The sequence below is a fragment of the Numenius arquata genome, chromosome 4, assembly GCF_964106895.1.
Source record: "Numenius arquata chromosome 4, bNumArq3.hap1.1, whole genome shotgun sequence".
Lineage (NCBI taxonomy): Eukaryota > Metazoa > Chordata > Aves > Charadriiformes > Scolopacidae > Numenius > Numenius arquata.
The window spans coordinates 64,387,496-64,404,817 of record NC_133579.1 but is presented as its reverse complement, the minus strand read 5'-3'; the positions used below and the strand labels follow the sequence as shown (position 1 = coordinate 64,404,817).

At 40.6% G+C, this 17,322-nt stretch overlaps 1 protein-coding gene across 2 annotated transcripts; it reads left to right on the top strand.

Annotated features, from left to right (window-relative positions):
• The first annotated feature begins 1,112 nt into the window (after nt 1–1,112).
• MYLIP (myosin regulatory light chain interacting protein) lies at nt 1,113–17,115 on the top strand. Of its 2 annotated transcripts, XM_074146647.1 has the most exons (7): nt 1,113–1,375; nt 2,529–2,719; nt 11,710–11,895; nt 12,630–12,827; nt 13,167–13,331; nt 14,931–15,351; nt 15,722–17,115. In XM_074146647.1, the coding sequence occupies exons 1-7, from the start codon at nt 1,289–1,291 to the stop codon at nt 15,809–15,811; spliced, it is 1,338 nt and encodes a 445-aa protein (XP_074002748.1). In that variant the 5' UTR covers nt 1,113–1,288; the 3' UTR covers nt 15,812–17,115. The 2 variants fall into 2 exon arrangements, with proteins under 2 accessions (XP_074002748.1, XP_074002749.1); XM_074146648.1 differs by lacking the exon at nt 13,167–13,331 and having other exon boundaries at nt 1,117–1,375.
• The last annotated feature ends 207 nt before the right edge of the window (nt 17,116–17,322 follow it).

The following is a 17,322-nucleotide window of genomic DNA, read 5'->3' as shown; positions in this document are numbered from 1 at the left end:
CAGACGGAAGCAAGTCACCCATACACATGGGAACAAGCTAATACTCAGCCCTGTGGTGACCTTGCATTAGTGCTGTGGCTCGTTCTTCTTCCCAATACCCTTCACTGCATTTTCAGATCCCCATTTCCTCCCTTAGTTCTTCCCCTGACAGCCTACTTGTTCCTCACCACTGCACTGCTCAGTACTTCTTTGATCTGCGTTTCTTCTGGGGAACCTACACAGCATGCATGCTGTACTTAGTCCTCTCTGTCGTTTCAATTTACATTGTTAAAGCAACCATAAACTACTTTACTCTATGTATCTTGTGTATGTTTGTCAAACAAATACTTCTAAGGGCTTGCCTGGTGCAGGTGTTCCTCCCCTGGCCAGGAATAACCTACAAGCTTCTCATCCACAGAGTTCAACGAGCGCGAAAGCTCTGTCATCCCTTAGCACGACAGTGCATGGCGGCTGCAATGTCACTCGACTGGTCCTCAACATTTCCACATTTTCAGTGCTTTGCACGCTGCGTAACACGAAGTTGGACAGACGGAATATGGGAGAGAGAGCATTAATCCGCATGTTATTTTCCCCTCAACGAAGAAAGGAGTGTTTGCGAAGCCTAAAGATGAGCCATGAAAATATTTGGTCGTGGCCACTCGCTCTCAAATTAATTTTGTAGAGAGTCCCTGCCAAGGGTCTCTCACCATAGTATACTCTTCGGTCTTCACCATAGTATACTCTTCCACTTACTTTGCAGCGATTTAATGGGACATAATTCCCGGGTAAGAAGATCTGGGCTGTTGCTGACGGCGGCGGATGAAGGAGACGGTGGGTGCTGAAGAGGGAGTGCTCCCCTTCGGGCGACCAAGCCTTGGCGAGCATTGCCCGCGGCGGGGCCCCTCCGCGCCGGGCGGGGCGGGGAGGAGGGGGGAGTCCCGCCGGCGGCCCTGCGCGCCGGAAGGGGGCGCCAAAGAGCGACCACAACAAACGCTCTGCCGGGGACGGCGGCGCTGATTGGTGGCGGCGGCGGCCCGCAGCGATGAGCGGCGCCCGGCGATTGGTCCGCAGGTGCCGCTCGGACGGGGGAGGGGGCGTGGAGGCTATATATAGAAGGGAGCGGAGCCGGCGGAACGCGAGCACTAGGGGAGCGCTGGCTGGGCGCTGCCGGTGTCCGGGCGTGGGCGGCCGGGGACGCGCGTACCTCAGCTTGTAGCGACAGCTGCCATTCCGCGGCGGCGGCGGCAGCAGCAGCAGCAGCAGCCGCTGCGGGTGTCTGTGACGGCGGCGGAGCTGGCTATCCCTAGCCATGCTGTGCTATGTGACCAGGCCGGACGCCGTGGTGATGGAGGTGGAGGTAGAGGCGAAAGCCAACGGCGAGGACTGCCTCAACCAGGTGAGGGGCCGCCCTGCGCCCGTCGCACACACACCTCCCGCTGACTTCCAGGGGCGCCAGAGCTCGCGGGGCGGGGGGGAAGCGGTGACCGTTGGGCAGCGCAGACCGTTAGTGCCTGACAGAGAGCCGGCGGGCGCGCGTCGCCCCCCTCCTCGAGCCACCGCGCCGGAGGGGGGGGGGGGGAAGGGAGGGCAATGGCGGGGGAGGGGGCTGAGAAGCAGGGCCTGGCTGCGCCCTCCGGCGCGCGCCCTGGCTGTTGAGGGCGGCGGTGGCGGCGCAACCCTGCGCGGGGGCGTCCGCGGCGGGGGAGGGAGGATAAGGGGGGGGGGGGGAGAGAACGCCGCCGCAGTCTCCCCACATTCCTTCTGGGCCTGTGTGGGTTGGTTTGTTTTTTTTTCCCCCCTCCATGTTGGATGCAGAGGTTGCTGCGTCCCCCGCCTCCGGGCTCTCCGGCCCTTTTCTCCTTTACTGCGCGTGTGGGAAGGGCAGGCGGGGGAGCCTGGGGAAGGCCTCGGCCTCACTACTGCAGCTTGCTCCAAACGTCCCTAGGGTGGGGGCTATGACCAAGCCGGCCAGGGTTCAAGCCGCCCGGGCGGTGCCGAGATGATCCCGCTGGCCTGCTGGGGCCGTGCTGGTCGAAGCTGGCCTCCAGGTGCTTTCACCCTTCCGTTGCCACCGCCTCGGCGTCGTTGCGGCTGCGGCAGCTGCTGTGAGGATGCTGGAGAGAGACAGACGTAGCAGCCCAGTCTGTTGGTGGCATCTAAATAAAACTTGTGGGTTGTACTTTTTTCTCCTTTGTGCCTAGAAAGTGCTGTTGGCTGTGATGTTGAATAACAGATACTCTCCTGTTTGAAAATGCACTGACCCTATTAAGTGCCTGTCCTGGGGAGGAAGAGGGGGGAGGAATTTGACCGTGGAAGTCCATGTGGTTTTCGATTAGGGGAGAAATTCCCAGGTTATTCTTAGTATTTGTCTACATGCTGTTTTGTACACAAATTAGAATCCAAGTAACTAAGTAATCTTTTGTATAAAGTTGTTTACAGCAGGATTTTTTGTGTGTGTTTTAAGAGAGCAGTCTGAAACAGTACATGGTTCAGGTGATATTTTTCTTTGTTATGTTGTAGGCTTGTTATAAAGAACCTCTTTCTTTCAGGTTTGCAGAAGGTTGGGAATTATAGAAGTTGATTATTTTGGACTGCAGTTCACTGGCAGCAAAGGGGAAAATCTGTGGCTGAATTTGAGGAACAGGATCTCCCAGCAGATGGATGGTTTAGCCCCTTACCGATTGAAATTAAGAGTCAAGTTTTTTGTAGAGCCACATCTTATCTTACAAGAACAGACAAGGTAAGGTAAAGATGGTTGTAAGTAGAACTCATTTATTTTGTTTTCAATTTCTGTAACTTACAAAAGTGATTACACACTGACCTTTTTTCTTCCATCTTCTGGTAATCTTAGCTTGATTTTCCTGTGTAGTTTTGAAGACCTAGTGTTATTTAAATGTTAGTTCTTTTAAAAAAAAAAAAAAACCAAACTGGTAGTGTTGTAGGTATTGTGTAGCTAAGTAGTGAGTGTAGGTAATTCCATGAGAACTTAATGCTGGAAGTGGAAGAAACTAAGTTACCAGTAGCAAATTATATGGTGTTTGCATGTCCTATAGTAACCCCTGTTCACTGATGTTACTCTAGGTCATTCTAAACCACTGGTACAGAAAGACAGGAAACAATTCCTCCCACAGCGCAAAAAAACTTGCTGAATTCCTTTTTGTCTGGTATTATGTTACAGTAACTTTCAAATAGCTACAGGCCCTTTGAGGCTACAAAAGAAACAGCTGTTTTGCTGCTTCTGTGGCCAGTCCTCTTAACTAAATTGTTGTACTGTTATTCAGTTGTAAGAATTAGTCTTCTAAGATTGGTAGTGGAGATTTGCTTTTACTCCTGGAGTTTGATTACCACAGGAGTTGCAACTGAGTTATCTTTAAAGAAAGCTTAGTACATATATTTAATGCTGACCTTAGTTTTAGATAGTACAGTTAACACAAATGGGGCAAATTGAACCAAGTGTCTACATGATAATGCCAAAGCACATTTTCACTGCTCACCTTAAGTTGGTACTTTGAGAATTAAGAACACGAATATGACATGGTTGTTTTGCACAGAATACTTGGCTAAAGAATTTGGTCAGAGGCTGACAGCATGGTTTGGGGTTTATTTCATAGGAAAAAGGTTTTGAGTTAGGAGCATGCGTATATTGTTGAGGTCTTTTAATTAATGTGCAGAGGAGAGGCTTTTGGTGAGCAGTAGTTTCAGCTCATCAGTCTTGTTGAAACGTTCAGAATGCAGTGGAGTTAGACCATAGTTTATTTAGGCAAATACATTCTAACCAAATTCCAGTTTTGATGTACCTTATTGTGGAAAAATAAATTCTATCCATGGCATATCTTTGGGCTCTTCTGGAGTTTTTTCTTTAAAGAAACCTGTTGTCTTACTGAAATATTCTCAATGAGAATATGTATAAAACCAAATAACGAAGGATTTGTATGTGGAACAAAAGGACCAATGCAATTTTGTATTTGATGAGGCAGAAGAGATTACCCTGAGCATGTTGGATGTGTCTCACACAGACCAATTCGGCGTAAATCTGAGGAAACCCAAAGCTGATATGATTTAACCTAAAGCTGATATGACTGACATTTTTCTGCTATCCTTGATGAATGTTTGTTCAACTTCACAAGGTTTTTGCAGACACCTGTGTTCCTGCCTCCCACACTGTCAATGCAAGACTTGGCAGGTTGTGCAAGTTAATAGAGAGCTTCAACTGGTGAAATGTGCCCCAGGGGTCTAAAAGACAGGTTGTGTAGCTAGAATGTAACAGAGCATGTATACGTACATCAAAGTAGCAAGTACTTTTCCACTATAAAGATGACTTTAAAAGGTTGTAGGTGGGACAAACTTTCCTTTATGTATGAATTAAGACTGTTCTAAAACTAATATTTTTAAAAAACAATTGTAAAATTAATTGAGGCTCAGTCATCAGAAGAGCTCTATTAAAATTCTGCTCTGGAAATAATAACTTACAATTTTGGAGAGCAACAGGCATTGGAACTAATATTTAATGTCACTTAGTCTTGCAAACATGAAGGGTCCTGAGGCTTCAGCTAAGCTGTTCAGTCTACATCCTGAGTATTTTCAGTGTTCTTGCTAAAAACAAATACAAGTTGCAAAATAGTTTGCAATAGCTGCCTTTTAGTTGTGTATGCTCAGAAGTCTATGTGTAGCAGACCTAGAATTCCATAGTGCCTGTGGTAATGTATATTTCTGTAGTGGTGACGCTGAGTTTCAGTACTCTGCTTTTTTTTCCTACTCGGGTCTGCTTGAGGATTTACATATGTACCAACTGTGCATTCATATTTAGTTTGGATGTAAGCACATGTGGTGTCAAGGAGAAGACAAACTTGTTAAACCTGTCACCTAACTTTAAATCAATAGGTATATCATAGGAAAGAATTGCAAGGATTAGCTGTACAGTTACAGCTGACATCTTTTTTTCCTTACCTTTACTTGAAAAGTCAGCGTGCTGGTTGACAAAGAAATAGTGACGGGTATCCGTTGTTTCCTGTAGCAGTTATGTCCACAACTGCTGTATAAGGTGTTTCTGGCAGAGCTGCTGCTTTCTGGTCCCTCGTGCAAAGAATGTGGAAGAAGTCTCCCAGTCTTTTACTTGCTGCCTCTGATGCTGTTTTTACATAAAAATTAGATGCATGTTGAGACTGCTTTTGAAATCTGGGAAGCTGCAAGTAATTATAAATTTTGTTGATATGCTTCATCATGATGATAATAGTGAATGTTGTGAATGAGTTGTTACCAGGTTTTTTTTCTACGTACTTTGGAATCTTTGTCAACCCCAAGTGTACTGCTTCATTAGATCTCCTTGTCTTGCACTTAAATTAAAAGCTCAGGTGTATGCTTGTTTGTAGCAATTTAATGTTCAGGTTTCTACATGCTGTGTGAAAAGCTGATCTGGCAACTGAACATCAACCTCTGCTTCTGTTACCTTGAATCAGCATACAATCCAGTGGAAGATCGCAACCTCATGCATTTTAATCTTATACAAGGGAGCCTTCTGCTACTCAGTGCAAAGGCAGAGCAGGCTGTAATTGTACCTTTGACGACTGTGGCAAGAAACCGCCTTTACCAAGTGCTTTGTGAATGGGAGAATTGCATGGGAAAAAAAAAACAAACCCTTCCTACTACACTTTCTTTCCTTTTACAGGGTTAAAAGTGTTCATTTCTATTGTTCTTTGGATCTCAATTTTTATTTTTCTTTTAAATGACTGCCTAGTACTGAACTTCATCACAGGATTTTGTAGTTTAGAGTTGTTTTCAGTGGAATGGAGGTGCCTCGTTGCAGGAATGCTGTTCAAATTTAATCTGCTGCTGTCAACTAGTCTTACAAACAAGTCTGAAATGTGAACAGAGTGCTTGTTTAGAGTTTTGGATAAATACAAATTTTTTTTAAAATGGAAAATCACATTGGCTTGAAAAGGACTGCTGTCTTTTTTTCTTAAAGATACATCTGATGGTCCAAGGTCTAGATCGAAAGCTCTGGCTTATGTCATGTGCGTTTTCAGTGTTTCCTGTGTTTTTGATGGGTAATGCAACAGTAAGCAGAAAAAAGTAGGGGTTTGGTCAGAAGGATTTATGGGTGTTTTTTGTATCGGGTTTTATGACGCATTGAATTCCAGCGAGGAGCTGGGGACTTTGATTGTACTTCACTATTTCCAGAGTACTTTTTGGCTCGGGGGAGCCGAGGGGCGGGCAGTGATTTTCCCCGTCCCCTCCCGGCCGGCGCTGGCCCTGGCGCTGGGGCTGGGGAAGCACCGCCGAGTAACTCCAGGTCATTGACTGGGAGTAACCTCGACTGACAGCGAATCGGCGGCTGCGGCGCTGGGACACGGCCCAGCAGCCCGGGGAGCGCAACTCCCGATTGGCCTGAGCCTCTGTCTCGGGGCGGAAAGTTCTTCTGCTCCGGCTAAAAAAGCTTTCTTTGTGAAACGTGGAGCAGAGAAGTCCTGAAACTTGTATCCACCTTAACAATGAGAGTGTTTGCCGAGCCGCACAAGAGGCAAACTCTGCCAAACGGTCGTCCAGGAGAACAATGGTTTTAAGTCTGGCAGGATAAAGTCAACATTGCGGTGATCGCTCAAAAGTAGAAATAACTTTAAAGTGAATCATTTTTTGAGCAATGTTAAGATTTACCCAGATGTACTTCAAAGTGGGCAAAGTTATTTATCTTCTGTAATGTGACTGAGAATCAAATATTTGTATGTAAGCCATGACAATTTAAAGTAACATGTCAGATTCTAACAAGCCACGCAATCTCATGAAGCATTCAAAAGAGGTGTATTGTGCCAGCTTTGAGATAGGTAATTAATGTTTTGGAGGCTGTTGAAAGTTGTGTGTGACATTTGCCAGCATTGGTTTTGCAGTGTTACCCAGTTGTATTGATGAACTAGTAAAAATTAAGAACAGGCTTGTAAAATATTTTTGAGCTGTTAGATATATGTAGTAGGTAGAAAATCATAAAAACATTCTATTATCCTACAGCATTGCCTAGCCAGTGCAGCTGTGTAATTAATGGTATTTGCTAGAATGCAATAAAACGCTCTGCTCTACTAAACACCAGGGTGAGTTTAATGGATCTGTTTGTCTAAATCAGAGTTGAAATTGCAGTTGGTAACCTTTCACTCACTCTGCTGAGAGCAAATAAGAACAAAGATACCGAGGAACAGAACTGTAACTCTGCATGGTATTGCTTTTCATATGGACTGGCCTTATATCTGCTTTTAAAAACAGAATTACATTCTATAGATCTTTATCAATATATTTGTAGGGGAAAATTATACCTCTTAATTTTAATTCCTTTAGACTACATAAAGTTGTAAATTTAATTCATGGTAGGAAAGAGCCTTACTCTGTGGTAAGGAGTGTCATACCCCAAAGGGAACAGACAGTTCCTTGAGATGGATGCTAAGATTCTTGCCAGTAGTTTGGCAAGAGAATGGGTTTTTTTGGCTACATTTCTAGTTTAGGAATCATTAGTCACATACAGGTACTTCTATTGGTAAAGGATTGGGGTTTGTCACTTCTTCCACTGACAGCTAAGTTTAGAGCTTGAAACTTTAATACAGTCTTTAGATTTCGATTTGCCCTGTTTTCCTTTCCTTTGTTAAACAAGTAGTAGAAACAAAGTTTTCAGTGCAGAACTTTGATTCCAAATGCACATAATTGTCTTGTGATCCTGTTCTAATTCTAAAGCTCTTTTTTCTTCCTTTGGCAAGGAAGAAATTGTGCCTGGGCAATGACTAGTGAAGTATAGCTTTGGCAAACATGGCACTTTGTCCTCTAGTAAGTATTGCTATGTACTGTTTTGAGCTACCAAACTTGAAGGAATGTTCTGTAATTGAATATACAGGAATATCTAGCTAGCATGAGACTGGAGGGAGGAGAACTAATGCTGGTTTAGGTTATATAGGTTGTCTTTTGTACTAATGCTGTCATGTGTACAACTCGGGCTACAAGTGCAATGGAAAGATCTGTTTGTTCTTAAAGCTGTCACTAGTTGTTCAATGTCCCAACATGTCTGGCAGGTGTTAAGATGACTACAAACCACAATAATTGCTTGGTAAAGTTCAGAGTTGTGAAGACTTGTTTTCTATGAAGATTTAAAAATGAAATAAAACTTTGGCAAGAGTAGTGAAAACCTGCAGAATGTGCTAAGAGAATATTGAGCGGGGCGTAGGAAACATACCTTTTGTCTGACTTGAGTTGCTTGTCAAATTTATAGCAGATAATACTAATAATGTGTAACTGAAGTGGTGAATGATACTAAGACATTCTACCAGCAATGCTGGAAATGTAACCTTTAGAGGATTGCAGTTATAAACAGTTCAGTTTTCATTTTTAAAACAACTTAATGTTTTAAAAATTCCTAGGTAAAAATTCCATTAAGCATAAAATACTAGCACTGAAATAATTCCTTGAAAAACTAAATACCCTTTTGCTGTACAACCTGAGTATCTTTAGAGGTGGGAAAAGCTTTAACAATTTTTGATTGTATCTAGAGTTTCCCAGAGAGAGAAGGGACAGTGGATTGAGTACTATTAAGTGATTAGGTCACAATCTAATTTATAGAGACTTACATAAATACTTTCTGGTAACTAATAGAATCTGTAATGTGACCAGGTTTTCTACAGGCAATCTGTAGTCCTTTAGACGTAGCAGAATTAGATAAGGAACTGCTTCAAGGCTCCCTGTGCTTTAGTTTTGCTTGTCTGTACTCAGCAATAAAAGCACATTCTTTTGCCTTTGTGTTTAAGGACCAAAAGACTTTTTAATTTTTGTGTAAAAATGAAAAACCTGCTTTTATAATTGGATTCTGGCTGGTGTCATGTTTTGAACCTTGACGGGGGATGATTTTGCAGTAGATACTAATATAACTTTGGAGAAGTACAATCTTAGGCTGGATGGTCTAATGTGAATCTGCACTAACCAGAATTGCTTTTTCAGATGCAGAAATGTTTGCAGCTCTCACTGGCTTTCAATTTCTACATACTTTTCCTTCCTCAAACACACTTAAGGACTCAAAAAACAAAAAAGCCTGAACACAAAACCAGTGAATTTGCTACTTGAACTTTGGTTCAGGGCAGTTGCTGTAGTGAACCAGTATGAAGTCATTCAGAAACTAATTTCATTGGCAGACCCTATATTAACTACTTTCTGACCTATTATTGGTGCAGTTTAGGCAATGGGCTTGGGCCAGTAATGGGTTTATTAGGTGCAGACCAATGACTGTGAGATGTCCTGTTAAATACAAATATGAGTGCTTGTTTTTTCTGACTCAACAAAATAGCTTATCATAGTGTAAGCCAGGATGTGAACTTGCATAGCTTTAGTTACTTTGCAATAACTGTCCCTTATACATGCCATACCTTTGTCCCCTTTATCAGAAAAATGCAAAGTAGCTGAGTCTCTGAGATATTTTCACTTATGTGATATAAGCCAGTTATGGGAAGTTCCTACACATTAACTGATATGATGCTATTTCACATTGTACCTTAAACTCATTTCTCTACCTATGCCATTACTATTTTTTCAGTAGTGGAATGTGACAAGCCATGCCTCAGTTGTAGTTGTTTCTGTAATGCATCTGTATCTGCAGGAGTGGTCTTTTGTTTTTCAGCTCCCCTCTTAATGTCAATAAGGTCTCCCCAACAAGGGGAGAAGACTGTCTTTTTCTTGCATGGGCAATGCTGTTGTATGCATAAAATAAAACAAAGATACAAGCATTTAGGTGTGGTAGTTGTAAACGTGTTAGCTAATGAGGATAAAATTGTCAGATATTTCGTTGAAATACTCTATTTGTAACTGTACATAGTTCTAATGACTGGAAAACCTATTCGGGTATTAACAGAGGATCAAAAGTGCACGGAAAAAACTTTTGTTTTATTAAATGTTGATTGGAATTAGGGAAATGCCTGCTATTTGAATTTTTTGGCCATAATGTTTTAGTAATTCATCAAATACTTTGCCTGGATTTATAGACTGAGCCCCAAAAGGAGTGTGTACAACCAATGCATTTTAAAAACCACAGATACACCTTTCTGTGGTCTAACCCGAAAGAGTTATGAATTAGCAAGGTAAGAGAAGGGGATTGGAGCAGAGTTTTGGGACTTGCTCCAAAAAAAAAAAAAGCCTAAAGCCTATTCCTAAACAAGGAACAACCTGCTAACAGTGGAGACAACTGTACTGTCCGAATTTTGGGTCCTCTTGCCACCTAAACTTGTGTCCTGCACAGAGCGAGGATTTTAGCTTCCACCAGACCCCCTACTAGAACTGCTGAAGTGTAGATTGGTGTCTAGACATCAGAATGATGCAATTAAGCACTTGTGTCACAACTGCAGTAAAGCTCTAGTATGTGTCAAACTGCTTGCAAAGGGAGGTGTTGGAGCTGTGACTTGCTGCAGGAAATGGATTGTAGGGGTAGTTTATGGGGTAATTTAATACTATTTTTTCTTGATTGCGAAAGTTCTGGATGTGGGGCATCTTTTGGGCCAGTATTTTCTTAGCTGCAGCCTTTACCATGGAGCTAAGAATGAGCACAAATTTTGCAAGTTTTTTCATAGTTTTCTCATAGTGCTGAAAAAGGAGCCCTATTTGCCCTGTTGTAGATGGAACTGTGGAGCGCTACAACAGAATATATACAAGATATTGCCCAAAATTCCTGTTGGAAGGAAAGCTAATCACTCACTAGCATCTTCAACTTCAAGTGATGAGTGATTCAATATAGCTTTTTAAGAAAAGTAGATTACACTTAATTTTAAAGAAGTAAAATGTAACTGTCCCATTACTGTGGAAACTAAGACACATCCCTGTGGGTGCTAGGCTTCATTTATTGAAAGATTTTTTCAGTGGTACATCGTACCTCTGCATCTAGTTTCCATAAATATGTTGGGTCTTAAGAATAAATGGTAAGAAATTTATATTGTCTTCCCTGAGGGGAGATAAAGATTAATTTATAGAAGTTAAGGTAGACTATAGGGGAAAATAGTAGGCTGCTGTTGATGGAAATTTTGATTTGTCCAACTTACAGATAAGAGCAGCTTTGTGAATTTTCCAGCTAGGTGTCAAACCTGCCTTGATCCCATGTGTAAAGGTTGGTCTGACAAATATGCTTATGCAGTAGATGTTTTTGTATTTTATTCCACAACACCTTTACAGATGTTTCAAGTTATTCTACTAATCATGTCACTGGTAAAAGCACCGTCTTCCCTTTGACTGTGGTTGCAGAGGCATTTCAGCTGTAGAGAAAGTGTCTTCTCCTGTTGCATAATAGATGTGTATATGCTGTTTGGGGCTGCAGTTCCCAAATTTGATTTTCTGAAATGCAGAATAATTTGTAAATGGCAACCAAAGAAATTTAAACATAGGAAACTAGTCCAAATGTATTTGATATTTTACTTGCTAAATTGAAATTCCTAAGTGGCCTCAGGAGTTAAAGCAGTTCTTATTCTTAAGAACATGATATTAAAGTGCTTGTTTCTTTTAATAGTGCTTTTAGATACTGTCTTCAGCTGTAGCCTCATCTTTAGGTATGAGCAAATAATAAGAGGGGGGGGCTCTTTTCTTTCCCTTGTGCCAGACTTTCTCTACTTGGTACATTCATTGCAAATTCTTGATTACCAAACTAATGGTTACCAAACATATCTGAGATGTTATTTGATACATATCTTGATTGCAAACATCTTGTGTAAGCAAACATTTCTGATTCTGTTACAGGCATATGTTTTTCTTGCATATAAAAGAAGATCTTCTTGCTGGTAATCTTCAGTGTTCTTCAGAGCATGCAATTGAACTTAGTGCATTGTTGGCACAGATGAAGTTTGGAGATTATAACCAGAACACTGCCAAATACAATTATGAAGAGTTGTGTGCAAAAGAGCTCACCACTACCATTTTGGAGAGGTAAAAAGAGCACAATGATATATAACCTCCTTTTTGGAGACCTAAAGCATAAGATTTTTCAATGCCCTTAATTGCTGATGCTATAGTGTATTTTGTATCGTTAACAAAATAATAATTCAGATAGTTTTGGAGATCAAAATACAACCTGAATGTTAACCAGTGTTCTGATTTTCGTTCTTTTTTAAGCTCAATTATGAGTATTTTTTTGTGGAAAGCAAAAGCTGTTGAACTCTAGTACTTGGGGGAATATAGGTATCTAAGTACTTGAAGCAGGATAATCAAATTGCAAGTATGTCTTAGATCTACACTTCTGGAAAAAAAGTAATAATTTATCTGGCTTAGTACCCTTACACTGAGAAGTAAGCAGGATTCCAGAAACACCTTCATAGCTCAATGCCTGAATATTAAGAGAATTTCAGTATGTCATGCTTTTCTGTAGATTTTTAAGTTATGAACTTAGTGGTTTTTCAGGTAAATATGTTGCAGGGAGGCATTAGTTGGAAAGCCATGATTAAATGTACAGAATTGTCTCCTGAACATTCTCAGGATGTTTCAGTAATTCTCAGTTCTTTCCAGTTTGTGATTACTGGAAATCTTTAGCCAGATAAAGCAGGTCAGGAGCATTTATTAATCTTTTTAACTAGGTCATCTAAAAACCCATGTTAAAACAAGATCCTGACAGTAACAGCACATACTTGAGTTATTTCACCTATTCTTAATCTTTTTATCAACAGCATTATTGCAAAGCACAAGGAGCTAGAAGGTCTAAGTCAAGCTTCTGCTGAATACCAGGTTCTACAGATTGTTACGACACTGGAGAACTACGGGGTAGAGTGGCACTCAGTGAGAGATAGTGAAGGGCAAAAACTCCTTATTGGTGTTGGACCTGAAGGCATATCCATCTGTAAAGATGACCTCAGTCCTATCAACAGGTATGTGTTTTGTGGAACCATTTTCATCTTTCATTTTTCAGAAGTACTGAGAATGCCTCTAGTTTTTACATAAATATACAAAACTCCTTTATGAATTACTGGAAGGAGCTATTGGAATGTATGGTCTTGAGGGCACTACCTGCTTATAATCAAGACAACAACTGGCCTTAATACTCTTGATTTTTATATGTATTTTTGAGGTGGCATCTTCAATCCAGCAGTATAGACAACAGTTGAATATCATTGTAACATCTGATAATAGTGCACTATAGTAGTTTGTGGAAAATGCCCTTACCCTTAAAAGCTAAATAACCTTTCTTTTCTTATATTCATTTATAGGATTGCTTATCCTGTTGTTCAAATGGCAACTCAGTCTGGGAAGAATGTGTATCTGACTGTTACCAAGGAGTCTGGTAATAGTGTAGTTCTCTTGTTTAAGATGATCAGTACAAGGGCAGCAAGTGGACTCTACAGAGCAATTACAGAGACACATGCATTTTACAGGTCAGTATTGCCACTGGAGTCAACCACTGCTGCTCCTCTCCACAGTATTTGAATTAATTGCTTAAGCAACCAGCAGTCTGCCTGCACTTCAGAAGTTCTCTGCAAAATTGACTTTGCAGCCTCTACTTTCCTCTTAAGTCCAGAAGAACAGGTTTTTGCTGCTTTCCATTTTGTGGGGTGGGAGTACGAGACAAGTAAGCAGAATTTCTCAGTCTACTGCTATGAACAGCACTTCAGAATATAAATGTACTGTGTTCTTTGATACTTCATAAACAATACATACATTTTTGTCCTGATGTAAGAAGGATGAAAGAGGAAAGGATAAGCAAGATCCTCTTTCAGAATCTGTAGGTATAGCTCATATGCGCGTGTACTCCTTGTTCCTCCTTTATTTGGCTCCTCCAGTTGCCAAAGTTATCTGTATGCCACCTTCCCATTCCGTGTATTTAAATCTTCTTACAATTCCTCTGTCCTTGCTCATGTGCCCAGGATTCTGTTTCATGCCAGGAGCTATCCATTGCCTTTATCATTTTATTCTTTGAGGTAAGGGTGCTTATACTCACTTGTTGATGGCTGATTTTTTTTTAATTCACTTTTATTCTTACTGTGAGGTCTTATACTCATTTACACTGATCAGTAGAACTGTCAGAGACAGCGGTGATTTCTCTAAATTACCTACCATGTATCAGTTTCAATTACTTTCTAAGAGAAGAATTGGACTTAAAGCAGAGGCAAGTACATACGCTAGGCAAAGACTTGTCCAGCTTCTCAGATTAGATCATCTTAATACAGTTACAGGCAATTAACATCAACTAGTTGCCTTTGTAACCGCTGCAGCTAATCAGCAGCTAACTACTGCTTATTTTGTGAGCCTGATGTTAAGCATGTCTTGTTCTGTTCTATCATTATATGCCCTTGCACTGCTGTTCTTGCACTCTTCATACTTTTTTCCAGGCAATTAAAGCTTTATATACCCTCTTAGGCAGTCTTAACTTTTTGATCTTTGTCTCTGCTTGTAACTTCTGCTGTCCTTTGCAGGTTTCTGATTTTAATTTAAGCAGAGTTTTAGTTGGCAATAGCATTTGGCTGTAAGCTCTGATCTGGAACCTTAGGCCCAGTGTGGCTGATGACAAGCAATACCTCAAACCAGGACATTAGGGTAGCTGAAATACTCAGTGGCAAATACAACTGACTTAATTCTCTATGCTGCACTCACGGGTTTCTATCAGATGATATAATACTAGTATATAAAGTACTGAGTGGAAATTTGGTTAAAGATGTAAGATTGACTCTGTGTTAAAATTTTTGCGAGCCTGTTGAAAGGAAGAAGTGTTATGCCTTAAGTCCCTTCGATAGGCTGACTCCATTTTACCAGACTCTTCACATTTTTGGAGATGTAAAATAACTCTTACTTTTCCTTTTTGTGCTTCTCAAGTAGTGTTGTTGTGCAGACAACATTAGAGTGCTTAAATATTATCTCAGACTGCTCTTTTTGCTTTAATGTCAGTGCTGTTACTTCAGCTTTGGGAACAAATTATTATAGGGATAGGTTTATTGGTATTAACTAACCAAATTTGCATTTTTCCTATTGTTTTATAGGTGTGACACTGTCACCAGTGCTGTCATGATGCAATATAGTCGAGACTTAAAGGGCCATCTAGCATCTCTATTCCTGAATGAAAACATTAATCTTGGTAAAAAATACGTCTTTGACATCAAAAGAACATCAAAAGAAGTTTATGATCACGCAAGGCGAGCTCTTTATAATGCTGGCATTGTGGATCTTGTTTCAAGAAGTGACCAAACCCCACCAAGTTCCCCCCTTAAGTCTTCGGAAAGTAGCATGAATTGTGACAATTGTGAGGGTCTTAGCTGCCAGCAAACAAAAGCTCTGCAAGAGAAGCTGCGGAAGCTAAAGGAATCCATGCTTTGTATGGTGTGTTGTGAGGAAGAAATCAATTCGACCTTTTGTCCCTGTGGCCACACAGTATGCTGCAAGACCTGTGCTGCCCAATTACAGGTAAGACCAATGAGATTAAGATGTGAGGTACCAAATATGTGGAAGTTTTGGCTTTCTGTATACTTAATAGTCAGGGATTAATATGTTTATGTTGACATTCTAGTAAAACTTAGTTTTAAAATTTTGCTTGTGGTAAACTTAAACAAAATGTTCTTTGCAATTAATTATGTGTTTGATAGGTAAGTTTTAGCTGTGCTAACTTGTGGTGAGGGTAAGAATTAGCTGCATGTTTCTTGTGATACCCTGTTCAACATGGAGATTAAGGAAAAGTGCTCTGTTACGGTGTACATGGAGGAAAGTCTGCAGTAATTGTAGAGACTCTCAAAATATGAAGTAAACTAATTTCCTCATGTTTTTTTTTTCTTTCCAGTCATGTCCTGTTTGCAGATCTCGTGTAGAGCATGTCCAGCATGTGTACTTGCCAACCCACACCAGTCTTCTCAATCTGACTGTGATATGATCTATGTATACACTTTAAGCCCATCATGTACTTTTAAAACTGCACTAAAATGAGATGCAACCATTGATTGTGAAGAAGGCAATCATTCTGGCACCTATCCATGATCAAAAGCAAAAATACTGCATTTTGGAACATATTCTTCATTCAGCATGTCCAAAATGGTTTGGGACATCTTTTGAGAGAAGCGTAATCAATTCATGTTACTTCAAAGGAGAATGATGCATAAGTTTGTAGCATGGTGGTGTTGCCAAAAAGAGCTAAGTAGCCCTGGAGAAATGTGGCGTACACATACTGATAGACACAGCAAGAGCATTGCAGCCTCTTGTTTTACACTCTAAATCCTTTTTAGTACAGTCACTCCATTTATTTTAATAGTAAGACTAACTTTTACAAATATCAGTTTAGTATGGCTCATAGTTTCTGCTTTTAGTAAACTACATTAAAGGGGAGGGACTTTTTAAAAAAAAAATAAAAAATTGGTCCTTAAACTAAAGTTACAAGGCTTCGTCCAGCAGCTGTGTTTAATTCAGAAGTCTGTTAAATAGAAAACAATTCTGAGAGAATAGCTTAGGAAGGGTAGGACAAGTTTGTTAATCTTGAAGTCTTGAGGGTGAGACAGGAAAGTCTTCTGGTTGGTGATACCCTGTGGAAGCACTGTTATGGGACTTCATTCACAGCTCTCAATGGGCAAGGTACTCCCAGGTTTCCCATATCCAGTTTGGCTGGTGAGCTTGGGAGCTGCAGTCATCTGCCCCTTAAGTTGGCTTTATTTTTGGAGACTGATTTTAAACTACTAAACATGTACCATTAATTTCTAAAATAAGGGTTGTGTATAATTTTAAATGCTTTCTTTGGTTAACATCTTTATTGGGTAGGTCATTTCCTGCTAAAATGTTTTTAATCTCCACCCCCCTACTTGGGCATTTTGGGCTCTGGTTTCCTAGTGTATTCTCCAGGGTACAGAGAGGGAACTAGAGACCATGTTTGGGTGCAATACTGGCTTAATCAAAGCTAGAAAAGTACACTGTCACTTTACTGAAATTTTCTGACTATACTTTTCATATTGCCTTAATGTAGCAGTAATGTGTGTTTATGCATCTGTTTCTTTGCACAGACATTTTGTCAAAATATTAAAACTCTACTTTTTTATGACACATTAGCATATAAACCTTATTCTAAGAGGGTATTTATTTTTTCACTTTGTAAAGAAAATTTTGTTTCCTCATGAAGGCAAGAGCTTTGTCCTATATCGTAGGCAACTTCTGTCTTTTTATATTCAGATTAATAAAGGACTTCAAAAATCTACTTTGTGTTATTGATAAGACTTTAATTTTGTTCTGAAATTAGCCTGAGGCATTGCAGGACTGAAAATATAGTATGAAGTATCTTCATGTTTACAGTCTTGAATGTTGTGTCATGTTTTAAGAGGGAATGAAGTTTCTTCAGGTATGTGGAAAAGTCAAGGGAGGGGACAAAATTGACATGGTTTCAAAAACCACCTTTTTCAGACA